Below are 18,626 nucleotides of genomic sequence, written 5' to 3'. Positions count from 1 at the left end.
ATGACAAATGGCACAGCGAGCAGGGTATGGTGCCGGCCAAAGCTCTCCAAAGGACGGTGGAGCAGTTTGTGTGTATGAACACCCAGTCTGAGGAAGACCAGGAGGAGCAGCTGCCGGAGAGCTGGACCCCTGTGGAGGGGTGGGAGGACGTGGACGGTTCTCCCACCAGCACAGGAAAAGCCATGCAGCTGCTGGAGAGATGGAGCCCCGTGGAGAGGTGGAAAGATGTGGACGGTTCCCCAACCAGCACAGGCCGGAGAAAGCGAAGGTCGTTGCAGCCCTGTGGGCCAGGGAAGTTCCTGCTCAGGCAGCCCGGATGCAGGACTTGTAGTCCCAGGAGGTAACGCTTGCTGAGTCCTCCGTGGGAGATGAGGGTGAGGTCAAGGTCGTCCCTCACCCCCAGGACAGCCCTGGTGAATGACTATGGACTATGGGGAATTGCCTTCCATCCCTAATTTAATGGACCGCTTGACTGTTTGTTTGGGAACTGTTGTTAGTGGAACTGGGGGATATTTGCTTTTGTCTCTTGACTGGCCGCCATTGAGAATATGTAAGCACCTTGATTGTGAGTCGCTGTTGTTCCAGCAGGGTACCCTGAGAGGCACAGAGAGAGTGGCAGTGCCCTGAGAGCCCTGGCTGAGTCCAGGAAGTCTGGCTGAGCCCTGAAGATACCCTGGCTGTGCCCAGGAAGTCGGGCTGTTCCCAGAGAGAGTGGCAGTGCCCTGAGAGCCCTGGCTGTGTCCAGGAAGTGTGGCTGTGCCCACAGAGAGTGGCAGTGCCCTGAAAGCCCTGGCTGAGTCCAGGAAGTGTGGCTGTGCCCACAGAAAGTGGCAGTGCCCTGAGAGCCCTGGCTGTGTCCAGGAAGTGTGGCTGTGCCCACAGAGAGTGGCAGTGCCCTGAGAAATCCTAGCTGTGCCCGGGGAAACTAGTGGTACCCTAAGAAGTCCAGGAAGTCTGGCCGTGCCCAGAAGCACTGGTGGTGCCCTGAGAAACCCTGGCTGTGTCCGGGAAGACAGGTGGTACCCTAAGAAGTCCAGGAAGTCTGGCCGTGCCCAGAAGCACTGGTGGTGCCCTGAGAAACCCTGGCTGTGTCCGGGAAGACAGGTGGTACCCTAAGAAGTCCAGGAAGTCTGGCCGTGCCCAGAAGCACTGGTGGTGCCCTGAGAAGCCCTGGCTGTGCCCAGAGAGCCTGGCTGTGTCCAGGATATTGCATTCACCCCCGGGCTCCTCGCACGGGTCCCCTCGCGGAAGACGCTTGTTGCGTAGATTGTGAGGCGAGAGCCTGTAGGGGTGGAGTGTGGGGGCAGAGCCCCAGAAAGAAGTTTCCAGGCTCTCGGCCTCACATAGACAGGTGCTGGCTCAGGTAGTAAATGGCCAACTGTGATTGCATGGCCATCAGCTGTGGCTAGTTGGCCGTCAGCTGTAACCAGTGAGCCATTGGCCACTAATACAACTGCTGTGGCTACGCTAGCAGAGAGGAGAAGGAGAGAGAGAAAGAATGGGGCTAGCAAGAAGATGGCGGCTGGGCTGGCAAGTGTGGATGGCAGTTTGTGGACAGTGTGGATCCAGCCTCCAGTGAGAGTATAGTGCCGCCAGAGAGAATATAGTGGTATGACTCCCCTACCTACGGCTCCGTGGGTGTTCCTTTTTGGCCTCACCATATCCTGCGTTCTTGTATGGGGAGCGGGAGCAGAGACCCCGCCGGACGCCCTGCACGACAAGTGGGGACTATGCTAAGAAGCTCTTGACATGCATTTTCTCATTTCTGGGAGGACAGCCCTGTCAGGCATGCCAGAGCCACCTCTCTTGAGGTCACACACCCTCCAGGGAAGCTGACATCCAATGGCAGATTGATGTGGTACTTGGGCGTCAAGACCTGGGCATCTCAACCCAATTCTGGAGCGCTCTGGAGCTACCCCTGGGGTCGGCCAGGCTTTCGGGCTGCATTCCAGCTCAACTTCTCCCTCTGCTCCTCCTGCCTCTTTCCCTCTCTTCCTATGAGCTGATCCCAGGCATTCCTTGATAAACACTCTGCATGCTCAACTTCATCTCAGAGTCTGCTTTGTGGGAACCAACTTATTGAGGCACTTAAAGTATTAATGTTTAATCCCTTCGGTAAATCAAAGACAGCAATATAAATGCTTTGCTTTTCTAAAGCTGCCAACTGCTGATGGGTGATCAGGCTGGAAACCACTCATCTGAGTCACTGGTTTGGGCTCAGACTAAATGGTGAGGAGTCTTCGCTCTGAGCTTGCCAGCTGTGTGACTTTGAGCAAGTCACTTCTCTTCCCTGAGCTTAGATTTTCCCACCTGTAAAACAAGTATGGATAATAACAGTACTCATCCATGAGGGTATTTGTGAAGACGACCTTAGCTTACTGCTCAGCAGCGGCAGCTGTTCTTGCTTCTACCAGAGAATCAGCTCAGTGTCTCATTTAGTAGCTTATTGGGCAGGATTTATCTTCACGATAGGCATCTATCCCCATTTTACAGATGGGGAAACTGGGAGCTAAATGACAGATTGATGCTGCAAAAGTGCCAAGGGTGGGCCAGCACTGGACCCCAGGGCTGCAATTTCTAGTTTCTCTCCTCTAACTACTGATTCAATCTATGTGGCCTGTGGACTGGTGGACCTCTCTGACCCTCAGTTTCCTTATCTGTGAAATAGGGATCCATTCCATGTGTCTTGTAGAGGCTTCTGAGGATCAGCAAGGTAGCAAATGCACCAGCTCTTGCTTGGTGCTTAGTAGGTTCTCGTGGTTTGCTTACCCATGACTCACCAGGATGGCCGGTCCCCTGAGTTGTCATGCCATAGCCACAGGCTCCTGAGTTCCCCCGAACAGAGTGGAGAGTAAGGAGACATGCACTCCTCCTCGCTCAAAAACCGGGATGCCAGGGTCTGACAGGTGGTGGGGCTCACTCTCTCCGTCCAGGCCATATAAGGTGATAGTCACCTGAAATCCAGAGACCAGGAATAGCCAACTATACATGGTAACCAAGCCCCACTGGTTGCGTTTCATTGCAAGTGTCCCAAAACCAAGGAAAACCAACAAAACACAGCCCTTTCACCCTCTCCTCTCCTCCCGTTGTGGGCCTTCTTAAGTTATTTTTTAGCTGTATGAAGATTTGGGGCAACACTATTTGCATTCATGTCTTCAAGATGAATTATACTCATAAAATGCTTCCTGGTGACCTTTTCAAATTTCCCATATATTTATTTGTAAGGGATGTAGAGCAGGAACTGGTTTCCCCCCTAAAATTATATTCCCAGTATCTCCCGGAGGGCCTGACACTGAGACATGAATGAATGAGTGCCTACTACATTGAAAATACAGATTTCCAGGTCCTGCTCCTGATCTACCAAGTAAGAGTATTGGGGACAGGGCCCAGGAATCTGTTTTGCTGAAGCTATCCAGGTGATGCTGATGGGCATGCCTGATTTCCTGAGCCCAGAACAGCTGCAGTAGATGCTACCTGTGCTCTGCTGACATCCCTTAGTCTCATCACCACAGCGCTCCCTGCATTCATCCAACTGCTGGCAGCTGTGTCTCCTCCCCCTGAGCATTTCTTTGGTTATGAGATTAGCAGGACAGAAGAGCCAGAGAATGAACGGCCCCTGCAAACTGTCCTCCACCAACGACTGATGGGATTGGTGGATAAGTACTCCCAGCGCCCTCAGCCCACCTTTGGGATGACATTGAAGCCCACATTTCTGACTGTTTTCTTGAGCCCCCAGTGGGATTAGGTTCCCGTTGCCCAGAAGAGTAACAGGTTGATAATGCACTCTTTTTTGTTCCCTTCCCCTCCCTGTCAGCTTTCTGCTCCCTGCTGTGGGGTGTCCTAGGATCCCCTCTCAAATCAACTATTATACTTGTTTCAGAGTCTGCTTCTGTAGCAGGGTTCCTCCACTGTAGACATTCTAGAACGGATAATTCCTTGCTCTGGGGGCCGTCCTGTGCACTGTAGGATGTTTAGCAGCATCCCTGGCCTCTACCCAGCAGATGCCAGGAGCATCTCCCAAGTTGTGACAACCAAAAATGCTTCTATCACGCGGGCGGCCTTCGGGGTCTCAGCTCCCTCTCCCCATATAAGAACACAGGACATGGTGAGGCCAAAAAGGAACACCCACGGAGCCATAGGTATGGGTGTCATACCACTATATTCTCACTGGTGGCTGGGTTGGAGACACAGGAAGCAGGAGCCACACTGTCCGCAACCCGCCGTCCTTACTGCAATCCGCTCTTGCAGGCTCAGCCACCATCTTCTCGCTAGCCCCCATTTTTTTTCTGCTAGCTTAGCCACAGCAGTTATATTAGTGGCCAATGGCTCACTGGTTACAGCAGATGGCCAACTAGCCACAGCTGATGGCCACTTACTACCTGAGCCAGCACCTTTCCATGTGAGGCCGAGAGCCTGGAAACTGCACTCCTGGCTCTGTCCCCACAGCCTCCAACATTGCCAGCTGTCCTCCTGGGGCAACATCGTCCCTAGCTGAGAACCACTGTGCAAGGGGAACTCAAACTGAGACGGTATCAGGTTGAAATGTGACTGCAACTCTCCACAAAGAGAAACAGCCTGTGGATCATAGGTTTTCACTTCTGCCCATTAAGGGCGACTCTTCAGTGTGAAACAGAAGGGAGATGGATGTTTTAGTAGATGGATGAAATGGATTCCTATGTTTGTTTAACAAATAGTTACTGAGCACTTACTGTGTTTTAGACAGCTGGTTGAAGACCTAAGACACAGCAATAAATAAAAGTAAAATTTTAAGTTAAAAAATAAAACAAATATATACATAAATAAAAATAAGATTGAAAAATAGAAACTAAACAGCTATGTACCCTGATCTAATGAAGCCTAATGCCATTTTTGAAAAAACCATGGAGCTTTTTCCAGGACAATATGCCAGTGGTTCTCAAACTATGTTCCTTGGAGTCCTCAGTTTCAATAAAGGAACGTTGGAGGCTACTGCAAAAGATAATGTGTTCTGAGGAGGGCTGTGGTGCAGGGCAGACTTAACTAAAGATTCTGAGACATTACACAGACAACCTGCTCTGTGCTCCACAGCTAAATGCTCAAGGATTTCAAAGAATCCATAAATAAGTGAAACAGTCTCTTTACTACTTCTAGTCAGCCTGTTCAAGGACAGATGGCTCAGTCTGACCTCTTAGCTATGCGCCAGCTAATCAGTTTACCTAAAAAACGTAGTTCAAAACTCATTGTTTTCAAATGGTAGGCATTTTTTCTCTTTTCTTTCTCCCCTCTCTCTTATAAATTCTGTTTTCCCTTTACGCATTGATAACAGTTTACTGACTGTTCTTCATATGTGAGCAGATTTGCAGGCAGGTAACCAACTGCAGTAACTTTCTGAGTTATTTTTTGGCAGGGATAAGAGAGATGCCCCATGGCACTATGCTAGGGCCCACCTCTCCCTAACCTACTCCTCCTTTATCTTTTTTTTTTTTTTTTTTTAAAGATTTTATTGGGGAAGGGGAACAGGACTTTTTTTTATTGGGGAACAGTGTGTACTTCCAGGACTTCTTTTTTCCAAGTCAAGTTGTTGTCCTTTCAATCTTAGTTGTGGAGGGTGCTGTTCATCTTCAAGTTGTTGTTCTTTCAGTCTTAGTTGTGGAGGGCGCAGCTCAGCTCCAGGTCCAGTTGCCGTTGCTAGTTGCAGGGGGCACAGCCCACCATCCCTTGCGGGAGTCGAACCGGCAACCTTGTGGTTGAGAGGACGTGCTCCAACCAACAACTGAGCCATCTGGGAGGCAGCTCAGCTCAAGGTGCCCTGTTCAATCTTAGTTGCAGGGGTCAGAGCCCACCATCCCTTGCGGGACTTGAGGAATTGAACTGGCAACCCTGTGGTTGAGAGCCCACTGGCCCATGTGGGAATCGAACCAGCAGCCTTCAGAGTTAGGAGCACGGAGCTCTAACTGCCTGAGCCACCGGGCCGGCCCAGGACTTTTTTTAATTGGGGAACAGTGTGTACTTCCAGGACTTTTTTTCCAAGTCAAGTTGTTGTCCTTTCAGTCTTAGTTGTGGAGGGCACACCTCAGCTCCAGGTCCAGTTGCCATTACTAGTTGCAGGGGGCGCAGCCCACCATCCCTTGTGGAAGGCGAACCAGCAACCTTGTGGTTGAGAGGATGCGCTCCAACCATCTGAGCCATCCAGGAGCTCAGTGGCAGCTCAGCTCAAGGTGTCATGTTCAATCTTTAGTTGCAGGGGGCGCTGCCCACCATCCCTTGAGGGACTCGAGGAATCAAACTGGCAACCCTATGGTTGAGAGCCCACTGGTCCATGTGGGAATCAAACGGGCAGCCTTCAGAGTTAGCAGGAGCTCCAACCACCTGAGCCACTGGGCCGGCCCCCTCCTTTATCTTTTTAAATACTGGGCTTAGGGTGATATTTTGTTTGACAAAAATATTCTTTCCTATAAAAAACAAAACAAAAAGCAAGAGATTAAAAAACACCACCAAATCCACTGTGCTAAAGTAACCCAACAATCGACTAGCAAGCACTTTGCTGGGTGGGACACACGGATCCACCGAGAGACCTTGCGTGGTCTGGTGCCTTCGAGGAAGTAGCTGCCCCTCTCCGATGTCCAGTGTAGACTGTCACCAGGTAGTGGCACTGGGCAAAGGGATCGGTGTCCTCCAGCATGTGACCTTTACCCGGACAGAGGGACCAAGTTAGGAAGGTTCTGCTCAGTGGGTTCATCGACTGCACACTAGCCAAGAGTAAGCTGGGCATTCACAAAAGCAAAATTATGTGTGCTACTTATTCATTCCATCAGGTGAGAACAAGTGAAAACAAAAACTTTTAAAATAAGAAAGTACAAAATGCATTTCTTATTAAATATGACCCAAGCTTAATACGAACTTGGTATTAAGCTGAGAATATTTGATGTTTGAGCTAGTGAATGTTACAAACTCTGTTTATACGTATTTTCTCATAGCATTGGTAACCATATTATGCCTCTCAGGGAATTTAAAAGGAATGAATGTTAAGGTGGTTAAGCAAAAAACTTTTTAAAAAATTAAAAAGCTAGAGTTGGCCAGAGGCTGCAATGGCTGTGGGATGAGCCACGCAGATCACCTGTCAATGGAGGGCTTGTTGCCCCGGTTGCTGAGGTGCTGTTGTCCGGGATGCCAGAGCCACCTCTGCCGAGGTCACACACCCTCCTGGGGAGGCCGACATCCAATGACAGATTGGTGTGGTACCTGGGCATGTTCGAGACCTGGGCATCTCAACTCAGTTCTGGAGCGCTCATGCTGCCCGTGCATCAGCTGGGCTGTGGGTGGGCTGCGTTCCAGCCCAAAGTGTCCCTCGGCTCCTCCTGCCTCTTCCCTCCCTTCCCGCAGGCTGATCCCAGGTACTACTTGATAAACACCCTGCATACGCAACTCCATCTCAGAGTCTGCTTTGCAGGCAGCAGCCTACAGATGAGGTGCTTAAAGCATTCATGTTTAATCCCGTGGGTGAATCAAACACAGCAGTATAAATGCTGCAACTGTTTATCTTATTAAGTTTCATACAATCTTAACCTCCTCAGAGGTGTTTCTGTGTGCGGAGAGGGCAGGGAATGGGGAATATTTCAGAGCTTCGTGACAGACAATTCATCCTTGCATTCATTTATTTATGTCCTCACTAAGACACTCACAAATACCGGGGATGCCAAAAAAATGTATACACGTGATTTGTAGTATCATGTATATATTGAGTATTACAATTTTAACACAGTTTTTTCCTTTCTTAAATGTGTATACATTTTTTTTTTGACACCCTCTGTATTTATTGAAGTTTCGCTATATGTCAGACAAGGAGCATATGTTGGAAAAATGAACAGAACTCTGTTGCTGCAACTTGTTGCACAATTTGTTGTTTGATCTTATTTCTATCCTCAGACCTATGTTATAGTCAGGCAAATCTGGGTTTGCATTCTGGATCCCGGGAGGATGGCTTTGGACCGGTTCATGGTGTTCTGTGATCCTGGGTTGCCCCTTCGGTGAGATGATGGCGCACAGTAATCAGCAGACGTGGGCTGTCCAAACCCTGCACATTGCAAAGAAAGGACTGGCTCTTGGCCAGCTCCTGGAAGAGAACCGCTAAGTCCTGGGAATATTCTGCGTTGTAAGAGTGTCTTTGAATACCTGGGGCCTTGCACCACAGCAGATAGTCTGTGCTGACAATGTGATTTACGGTGAGGGCTTTGGGCCATGTTGTATCACTTGGACCTCTGGGTGTGATGGGTTTGCTGGAGACCGAGTAACAAAAGTCAATCATGTCGGTACTCCATACCTATGTGACTGACCCGCAATTAAACCCTGGGTACCAAGGTTCAGGTGAGCTTTTCTTTTTGGCATACTTTGCCTGTATCGTCACATATCTTTGCTAGGAGAATTACGTGTCCGTACGACTCCCCTGGGAGAGGACAGACGGAACCCCTTGCCTGATCTCTCCTGGCTCCTTCCCTTTGCTGATGTTAATCTGCATCCTTTCAATGTCAGACACCATAATTATGAGTCTAACAGCTTTTCTGGGTTCATTGAACTTGAACTTGAGGGTGGTCTTGGGGCCTCTCAACATGGTACCTTCCTCTTAGGGCTATTGTAAGTATTAAATGGCATATAGTAAATCCTCAATAAATGGTTAGTATCATAATCCTCCTGATAATTTGATGACAAAGGACATTTTTATAGATAAAGAGGCTGAGGGGCCAGCTTGCCTGAGATGACCCCCCGGGGTCAAGGCCTGGAATTACAGCTAACCTCCCGGCTACCCACCTGGGCCCCATCCTCTGGAGCTTCTGCAGTGGGACACCCCTTCCCCGCCCTCCCACTCATGGGGCCTGATCCTGAGCATCCTTTCTCCTGCCCAGATCACCACCAGCACGTAGGTCACACAGAGGCAGCCCACGGTGGTCACGACAACTGGGTTGTCTTCAAATGTGGCAAAGAGCTCACCGGTCTGGCGGACATTGATGGCATTGGGCATCACCAGGAATGTGCTTCCAAAGAAGGTGAGGTGGTCCGGGAGGGGGTGGTCCGTGGCCCCACCTGCAACCACAAAGAGGCCCTGGTGGAAATGTGAGTGCATCCCTGGGTGGCTCGAGCCCACGGGAGGAGAATGAGGGGTAGACACTGTCCCTGGGGAGCCTGCTGGGAGACCAGCTGCAGGATTCCCCTGGGGCCTTTTCATTTAATTAAAAATTAATTCTAAAATGCAGAAAATACTATCTTTAACAAATATCTTTGCACCCATCATTCTCAATGGGCAACTGCCCGTCTCGTCAGTCTGCCTTGCCTTTCATAGATAAGTGTTTGGGGTAAAACTGAAGTCCTCTCTGTCCCCTGTCCTCCACAGCCACCTTATCACACTGGTGTGTATCAGGCCAGTCCGTTTTCCCACCTCAGACCTCATTGGACAGATACTTGCTGAGTGCTAATTCTAGGCCAGGCACCGGGCTAGGTGCTGAGAGGACATCCACGGTGACCAGTTTAGCTCAGTGAGCCGTGGACTTTGCTGCTTTTCACAGGGAAGGTGTTGAGTCCTGGGAGCCCCTCAGGCCTGGGCAAGTGGGAAGAGCTGGTCATTTTACACTGAAGAGCAAAAGAAGACCGAGACTGGGGGAACCATGCAAGGAAAAGGGAAGGACAGATGTTTAACTCTGAGCTGGTCTCAGCACCAGAAAGTATTTCCTAAACTTGACACCCCCTCCCATAGATCTAGACCCTAGGGCCCCCTGTCCTGGGCTTATCTTTGGAAGGCTCCCACTCTAGCTGTCCTCAGGCTGTGCCCCTCAACACAGGATGAGGAGTTGGGGCAGAGGGGACACTCCCACCGCAGCACACACCACCCAGCCAGGACTAGGGCAAGGCCTGGGGGTGGGGGGGCTGAGAAGGAGCCCCTCCCTAAATTTTGCATTCTAGAGGCCTCACTTGCCTTGCTTTGTCCCAGCCCTGGGACCCCACCCTACTAGACTGTGGTATAGGGACCTGGAGCCTCAGAATTCCCTGCTTCCAGGGCCTGCACAGACTGGTTCCTCAGGGTGGTCCTTCTGTGGTGGACTAGCCACCGGTGTGCCCACCCCTGGACATGAGGGTGGCTGGATATGGCTATGGGAGGAGCGGGGCATGTGGATGGAGCTTGGGCATGTGGTCCCATGTGTCCTGGGACAGTGAGGTTGGGGGTGGGGAGACAGGAATGGGCCAGGGCAAGGACCGCCCCCCCGTGCTAAGGGGCGGGCCTTCCCTAAGTCCCTGGCCAGCTTGAAATCTACCCCCGGGCCATTTGGTGGGTAAAGAAGATTTAATTCAACCCCACAACCCAGCACCACCTTTCTATTCCAGGGTCCACCATGAGGTGGTGAGGTGGGAGGAAGCAGAAAACACCGGCACGTGGAAAGTTCTTCTCTGCTCAATGCCTGGTGAGGAAGAACCTGCCACAGCCCAAACATACCCCAACAGGTAACTCTTGTCTCTTTTCCTTAAAGGAGCCACCCAGCAAAGGCTGACCCCTTCAGGTGGGCATGGCACCAACTAAGTATTGATGGATTTCACATGGGTCTTCGTTCCGTGTTTGCTCCGTTGTTTTTCTCAGTGTTTCCCAATCCTGACCAGCATTTGGCACGCAGCTGTGGGCTTACGGGAACACTGGCACACACGGAAGGGGTGGGGCTGGTTTCAGAGAAGAAACCCAAGCAGGTGCCAGTGACACGGCTACCTCAGTGCTGGGAGCCTAGGGACCAGACTTGATTTATGCCTAAGATCTTTGTCCTCCTGGGTTTTCACAAAGACCGGGAGGGCAGTGTCTTTCTCAACTTTTTCCAGCATGAGGGCTTCTTTGAACATCGGAAATGAATCTGTGCATCCCCTCCAAACAGTAGTTGCCTCTTTAGTATCCTTTGAGAAAAGATACAAGTAAGAATATGGTCCTCAGACCCCTTGCATAGTTCTGCCTTTACCCCGTGACAAGGTCTGTAATCCATGGATTTGGAACTTTCTTTAGCCATTTAGAGAATTCAGTGGTGGTTTTCCATCCAAACTTGATGATCTCATTTATTTATTTATGGCTCCTCAATGATCTCTACATGTTTGTATCTATATAACTATATCTCTGTATATCTGTGTCTATAATGAGCATTAAGTACACAATATTGGATTAATACAACTTTTGGTCTGTGACACACTTCTACATATGATCTTTGTATGTCCCACATTCACATTTGTATGCATTAGTAGGTGTATATTTTTAATAACATAATAATCACCTGAGAATCCAGGACTCTACTCAAAAGTTAGTAACTTTCCAATAACTTACATTTAGTTAAGTGGTCCTTCCCCAATCTCACCCATGCTGCTCCACACCCAACCACCGTGCTGAGTCCCATGTTCATTGTTCCCTTGATTTCCATTTTATATACAGTTTTGTCTTCTCTATACTCAGATTGGCTAACATGGCAACCACTTTAGTCTATGGAGTTCACTGTATGTGAGGTACCTCACTAGATACTTTATACCCCAAATCTCACCTAGGTTCCATCCCAACTGAAAATATCCTTTACGCCCATTTTCAGATGGGAAAGTTCAGAGAGGTGGGGTGACTCATGCAAGGTCACCTTGCTAGAATAGATGAAGTGGGATTGGACCCAAGTCTGTCTGATGGTAGGGCTCATGCTGCTGGCCCGTATACCACCCCACTTTCTGAACCTCAGGCCTCTGAGGGCAGCCTGCCATGGGCATTATGTGCCAGCAACACAGAGATCAGACAGGTTCTGGGAGCAAGGACTCTAGAAGGTCATGATACCCAAGGTCTCGTTCCCAAGGTACAAAGGCCTGTGCTGAGAGTGTGGGGAACCTCTTGTGCTTTGGGACCTCCCCATGTGTGGCAGCAGGAAGCCATGGCAGGAGTTGGCAAGGAAGCTGAAGTCGCAGTAGAAACAACCCATGAGGAACTCAGTTCTGAGTCCCCATCTGTGGCTATGCTGGGACCTGGCTTCTTAACACTACTTGTGACTTGTCATTTGACGTGTGTGCCATTGGCCTCTTGTCTGTGTCCTCTGCTAGACTTAAAGCTCACCATTTTTTTCCATCATTATATCCCCACTTGTTGGCCAGGCACATGGTGAATATTTGTAGAATAAATAAAAGAAGGTATTTATGGTCTAGGAGGCAGAGAGAAATTTCAACTAGACGTGGAGGTTGCTGTTCTTGGGGAGAGTATGAAGTGCCGTAGCATTCCAACAGAGGGAGACTCCAGACTCTGGAGGCTTCTCAAAAAGGTGGCATTGGAATAGGAAATTGAAGAGTGAATAGGAGTTTTCCAGGTGGGCTAGGTAAGAAGGGCATTCTGGGGGAGAGAACAGCATATACAGTGGCATGGAAAGGGGACAGAGATGGCTTCTGATAGCCTCAAAGCTAATGTCTACTTCCAGGACATTGTCACAGGCCTTGGCTCCTCAGGGGCAGAGCTGAGCTGACCCGAGACAGGGATTTGATTGCAATGAATAGAGCCGCGTGCCATCTAGGAGCTCAGTGAGACAGGGCAAGGCTCTGGAGAAGCAGTGCCTCGTATCAGTAAGGCTCGTGCTCTGGAGACAGACAGACCTGAGTTTGAGTCCCAGCTCTTCTACCTACTAGGTGACGGATTTGGGGCAAGTTAGTTGAGTATCCTGAGCCTTTGTTTTACCACCTGTAAAATGTGAATACCAGCTATCTTACAGGGTTATTGTGAAGATTTTATATAACGCAAGTAAAGCATGCAACACAGCAGCTGGCATCGAATAAAGGACTCAGCTATGAGTTTAGTTCCTTGGACATCACACTCTGGCCTCCCTCACTAACCCAGAATCAGCAGGGCTTCCCAGTTATTTGTCCATTCATTCAACAGTCATTTGTTCCCAATGGTGAGCATAGTACACTGTTCCTGTTTCATGTGGCTCGTAGCACACCAAGGGAGGGGACATCTTTCAATGATCTCCTAAGAGGATGTAGAACCACCGCTCTTCTTAATGCTTTGGAGAGGTGGGCCTGTGAGCTCGGAGAGTTCACCGTAGGAAATCTGACCTAGCCAGGGTGTTGGGTTTCTGCAGGAAGTGACACTTCAGGTGGGGTCTGAAGGAGGAGTTAACTAGACTGGCGGTGGCGGGAGCACGTTCCAGGCACATATGCAAAGGCACCATGCAGGGGCCCAAGGTGGTGCAAGAGGCACTAAAAGGGGATCCTGAATGAGTGAGATACATCCAACCAAGCTTCTGTGTCTTCTTCACTTGCCTCTCCTTACCTAGCACCCGGAGGTATCCCTAGTGCCCTGACCCTCATCCCAGAACACGCAGTGGGACAGGAAGGTGGTGAAGCCAACTGTGAGGTCCCTGCCGGGGGTTGGATCCAGGTCCGACTGGGGGATCACAGTCAGATAGTAGACACCTTCTCCAAAATGCAGGTCCTCAGGGCTCAGGATCCACGTGGATGGCCCATCTGCAGGGAAGGGGGCTCCGGGTCAGCCTGAAGCCTTGTGGAGACGGGGGCTAACATCGTGGAAGAGGGGGACTGAGGCATCTTGGCAGGGAAGCATACCCTGATGGTCTCCCCAATGTCCTGGGAGTACCCTCTCCTCCTGAGACCAGGAGCGTAGAGGAAGAGGCTCTTCTGGGGCTGTGTACTGAGCATGGCTGCCAAGTCAGACAGACGAGGGCTCAAATTCTGACTCTGTCCCTTCTTGTCTGTGTGACTTTGGACTAGTTACTTAACCTCTCTGTTCTTATCTGAACAGTAGAGACTTTAATAGTCCCCATCCCCGAGGGTTGTCATGAGGATTGTAATGAGGTCAGGTCAGTTCTGTAAGTTCTTGTCAGCTTCGTCACAGTGCACAGTAAGTGCTTACTGAAGGGGCCCAGGAGATTATGAGAACGTAAAAGAGGGGTCAGCAGGTTTAGAACGTAGGCAGTGGGGCCAGCCAGATCTCAGACTGGATCACTGTCCCTGGGACCTCTGGGGAAAATGGGGACCTCTCAGCCTCTCAGAGCTTCTGTTCCTCCAAGGGTTTCATAGCATCTGACTCGCGGGGTTGCCGTGGATCAAATGAGAGAAACTAGTGATGTGTTTCCTCTTGTGTCTGGTACAGAGATGGGTGCAGAGCTGTTACATCTACGAAGTAGACAGCTGGCATCAGCGCAAGCTTCCTCAGAGGACAGGACCCCAGAGCTATCTTGAAGGAGGAGGAGTGAAGGTGAGCTGGGCAGTAATGGAGAGCATGTAGATACTAGGAAGAGGGATCAGCTGGCATATAGTGTGTTCCTGGAGTCAGTTCTGGTAAGGCTTGTTAAACAGCTCAGACCCAGAGGGCTTGACCTGGAATATCATGGGGTTACAGCGGGATTCATCCCCCAGTGGTCTCCTGTGACCTGATAATAAAACCCAAACCTCCTTGCCTTGGCACCTAAGACCCCATGTGATCTGGCCTCTGTCCATCTCTCTGTCATCTCCTACATCCTCCCTCTACAGGCCTTGGGGCCTTCTCATCTGTGTACCCAGAACACTCTTGTTCTGCTTTCCAGCGTGGCTGACTGTCTTATATTCAGGTCCCTACTTAAATGTCACTTCTTAAGAGCCCTTGTCTGATCACATTTGCGAGCTAGACCTCCTTCTGTTAGTTGCTGTCACTATGCCCTATTGATTCTGGTCAGACACGTCACAATTCCTAATTATATGTTAATGTGTTGGTTAGTCTCACCCACTAAGCTTCACGAAGGCAGGGATTACATTTGTTTATTCACCACTCTATTCCGAGCCCCTAATACCAAGACTTGAACATTGGAGAAGCACAATAACTCTTACTTACTGAATGCGTGCGTGATCAATGCCCACGGCAAGGACTCGAATTCTTAGTCTTGTTATAAAAACTAAAGAACCTGGGCCTATTTTCCAATATAAGCATTAAAAGCTATAAACTTCTCTCTGTGCACTGCCTTAGCTGCGTCTCACAAATGTGGGTACATTGTATTGTCGTTATCACTTAGAAATATTTTTAAATTTCTCTTGTGATTTTTTTCTTTGACCCATTGATTTTCTTTTTTTTAGAAGTGTGCCGTTTAATTTCCAAGATGCCTAAAAGATATGTACATATCCTCGAGATTTTATTACTGATTTGTAACATCATTCTGTTGGGGTTAGAGAATATGCTTTGTTTGGTTTCAATCCATCTGGGTCTGTTCAACCAGACGAAACCTCAAAAGTATCCCTGTTATTGGCACTGAAAAACCAGAACCCCAAAGTGAAACTGAGTGCTTGGACATCGGGAAGGAAAGAGAACGGAGGTTTGGAAGGGGAGCCACCAACCCCAAGTACCTTCAAGGGGAAGTGCTACGTGGTAAATCCCAGATGGCCGCCCGGGGCTCTCTTCCTCATGGGAGAAGGATGCATTGCGTCCTGCTACCTCACAGGTCAGCTCCTCTGGGATGCCATGAGTCACCGAGACATTGACCAGTAAGTCCTGTCCAAGCTCCAAGTGGTCAGAAGCCCAGGAGGCCTGAAGCCCCGACAGAGGCTCCATGAAGTGGACTGTGGTGTTTGTGGAGAGTGCGGAGGTGGTGGTGTTGCTTGTATCTTGGATCTCTGGGTGGTGCATCCCTGGGCCCATCCGTTGCTGGGCTGCTCTGTCCAGGGTCAGGTTGTCGGGGAGGGGCCCCTCTGCATGGCACACTCAGCCAGGCTGGTGTTAACCGACAGCTCAGTGTAAGTCACTCCTGTTCCTAAGCAGGGTAAAGAAACATTTAAGAATGTTGGTAAGAACCATGTAGTCGATTATACTGAGATAGTTCAGACTCAGATTCAAGCCCTGCAGTGACATTCTGGATATAGACATAGCTATGGATACAGCTGTAAAGACATATGGAAGGATATACAGTGATTATCTCTGAGTATCGGGTTCATGAGTCATTTTTCTTTTTGGGTCCTCTCTTCTCATTTGTATATTCTCATATATTTATACTACGTATATGTTACCCGTAAACTTAAAAGTTTATAATAAAAATATTAGAGCATTTCGTTGACAGTGATATCCTTGCAGGGAGGAAGGCTTAAAAGGAAGCATCTCTTGAGAGTATGGCTGATTGTTTTTGCATGAGAATTAGACTCAAGTCTTGTTTCAAGAGGAGCAAATGAAGCCATTTCCTTCCACTTCCACGACGGCCTGAAACCTTGCCCAACAGGAGAACTCAGCTTGTTCCAATCATGATGGCGCTCCCTTTCAGGTTGGGGCTGGTTGTCCTAACTGGATGCTGAATATTGTGGTTGACTCTTGAACTATGATTTAAACCAACAAATTAGGCTTCTTTCCAATAGAAACCAAGTGAGTGTGTTTCTTGTTTGAGTGGTGATGGTGATGGTGATGAGGAAGATGAGGAAGATGACCATGGTGACGATGATGATGTAAGCCCTCTGAGAGCAGGAACCCTGACTTTCAGGTTTACTGCTGCCTCTCCCACACCTGGCAAAGAGTGTGCACTCAATTCTATTTGGAGAATGAATGCAGAAATGAAGGATTATTTTAAGTTTCCCAGGTACACACAGTAGCCATCTTCACCCGACAAGCACATCAGACAGGAAGGAGCCTCCAGTACTATATTAGCACTCCTGTAAGTCACCGTAATGAGTGAGGCTCCAGCTGGTGTCAGGTGATGTGAAGTCACGCCATCACCTCCTTAGCTCTGTGCTTCACAGTTTACACCAACAGCCCTCTGTCCAGATCTCAAACTGGCCCGCACCTTGAGGAAAGATGCTGCCTGGGGTAAGGATGGGTCTTAGTTGGGAGGGTCTCTATTGAGAGAACGGGTATTATTCAAAATATTTTAACACCTGAAACTGTGTGGGCACCAACCCAGTAGAACAGATGTTCTGATAAGTCAGAATGGATACTGTGACCAATCAGAAGAGACGCTGTGACCAATCAGAATAGATGCTGTGACCAATCAGAATGGACACTGACCAATCAGAATGGATGCTGTGACCAATCAGAATGGACATTGTGACCAATGAGAAATATTGCTGTGACCAATCTGAATAGATGCCATGACCAATCAGAATGGACACTTAGACTAATCAAAATGGACATGATGTCCAATTAGAATGGCCTCTGTGACCAATCAGAAAAGAAACTGACAAATCCGAATGGACGCCGGCCATAACAGCTCCTATGGCTGTAGCAGTGTGTACTGCTGAATATCAGCCTGACTTGGGGCAACATAATTGTGCCAAGCTAGTCAATGCTCAGGCCCAGCTGGTAGCACCCTCAGTCCTATTTGAATCCCCCCAACAAGGAGTGGATTAGAAGTTCAGTTCTTGTGATAGGACTATAGGCGTGCAAAGAAGGGCCTTTAGAGGGCTGGGAGCTCTCACTAGCTTACTAGCCTTGTGACTTTGAATCTTTGACTCTGCACCTTTCCTCCATTTCTTCATCTGTAAAATGGAGATACTATGTATTGGGTGGGCTGGTGTATGTAAAGCACTTAGATCAGTTCCTGGCACACAAGAGGTGCTAAATAAATGAATAGCTAAAAAACTAACTTGTTAAGTGATTGCTCTTAGTATTTACTAAAGCCTGAGATAGATTTGGGGGAAATCAAGGTTGCCTTGACCTAGCCATTTCTGCAGACTCGTCTCCATCGAGCTCCACCTGAATCCACACAGGGTCCCGGAAGAGAGCCCAGCAGAGTGGGCTGCCTCCTGCCTAGAACAGGCCGGAGCACCCAGCCACACTGAGCCTCTCCATCTTGTCTCGCAGCGTCACTGGCTTCTGAGCTGTCACATGCCACTCGCTGGTTGTGCCCTGGACAAACACAGTGAATTCCCCAGGGGTCGGGAACTGGTGGATCACGTTGCCGGACAAACTGCCGGAAACAGAACTGTTACCAGAGTTGAGAACATGCAAACACGTGTATTCATACATGCATGCATGGGTGCAGTCATCCACCTCACAGCTTTTCTGCTCTGCAAAGATAAACAGATGAAGATAAAGATGCTACACAACCAAGCTCTCGGTGTTCTCACAGGTTACATTGAGATGTCCCAGAGCAGGTGAGAGTGGCAGAAATAGCACTGAGCAACCGGGATGATGACTATTGGGTTGCGAGTCTATTTTCTGCCTTTCAGTCCCTCGGTGGCTCACACAAACCCCCTGTCTGGGTCTTCGTGCTTCATCTGTAAAATACTATGCCCCAACCTACCTTTCTGAGCCTTATTTCCCCGTCTGTAAAATGGGGTCAGATTCCAAACATATCAAAATTATGGGTTTGTTTTGCTTCTCATTTTCTCAAGGGGATTAATTAAAAATCTCTCAGATGGCCTGCAAAGATGCACATGATCTTCCGTCCTGACTGCCTCTCCATCTCCTGTCACACTCCTCTCTGTGTTCACTGAGACCTTGTTTTCCAGTTCCTAGAACGTGCCACCTCTTGCCTGCCTCAAGGGCTGCAAGTGCCCTGATCTTTGCCGGGAAGGCTCTTGCTCGTCTTTTTGTTCACACTGAAGCTCCTCCTTTCTTTCTCAGCTTAAACATCACTTCCTCGGAGAATCCTTTCTTAGGTTCCCTTTATTGCCATAGCTTTGCTGCTTCTCCTACCAGAGGTGGC

The 18,626-nt window shown here is 49.2% G+C and overlaps 1 protein-coding gene across 1 annotated transcript in view; it reads right to left on the bottom strand.

Moving 5' to 3' along the window:
• LOC109459290 (polycystin-1-like protein 2) overlaps nt 1–18,626 on the bottom strand; it is a 45,188-nt gene that overhangs the window by 12,065 nt on the left and 14,497 nt on the right. Inside the window, 11 exon segments of the mRNA XM_088800753.1 lie at nt 2,781–2,837; nt 2,839–2,954; nt 6,572–6,666; nt 8,822–8,875; nt 8,878–9,057; nt 9,394–9,409; nt 13,283–13,492; nt 13,576–13,670; nt 15,337–15,681; nt 15,684–15,751; nt 17,658–17,880. Of these exon segments, the coding sequence (XP_088656879.1) occupies nt 2,781–2,837; nt 2,839–2,954; nt 6,572–6,666; nt 8,822–8,875; nt 8,878–9,057; nt 9,394–9,409; nt 13,283–13,492; nt 13,576–13,670; nt 15,337–15,681; nt 15,684–15,751; nt 17,658–17,880 (1,459 nt within the window).

Source organism: Rhinolophus sinicus, chromosome 8, assembly GCF_057876585.1.
Source record: "Rhinolophus sinicus isolate RSI-liver-muscle chromosome 8, RSI-T2T, whole genome shotgun sequence".
NCBI classification, from domain to species: domain Eukaryota; kingdom Metazoa; phylum Chordata; class Mammalia; order Chiroptera; family Rhinolophidae; genus Rhinolophus; species Rhinolophus sinicus.
The sequence above is the reverse complement of the archived record's forward strand: the minus strand, read 5'-3'. Positions and strand labels throughout refer to the sequence as shown.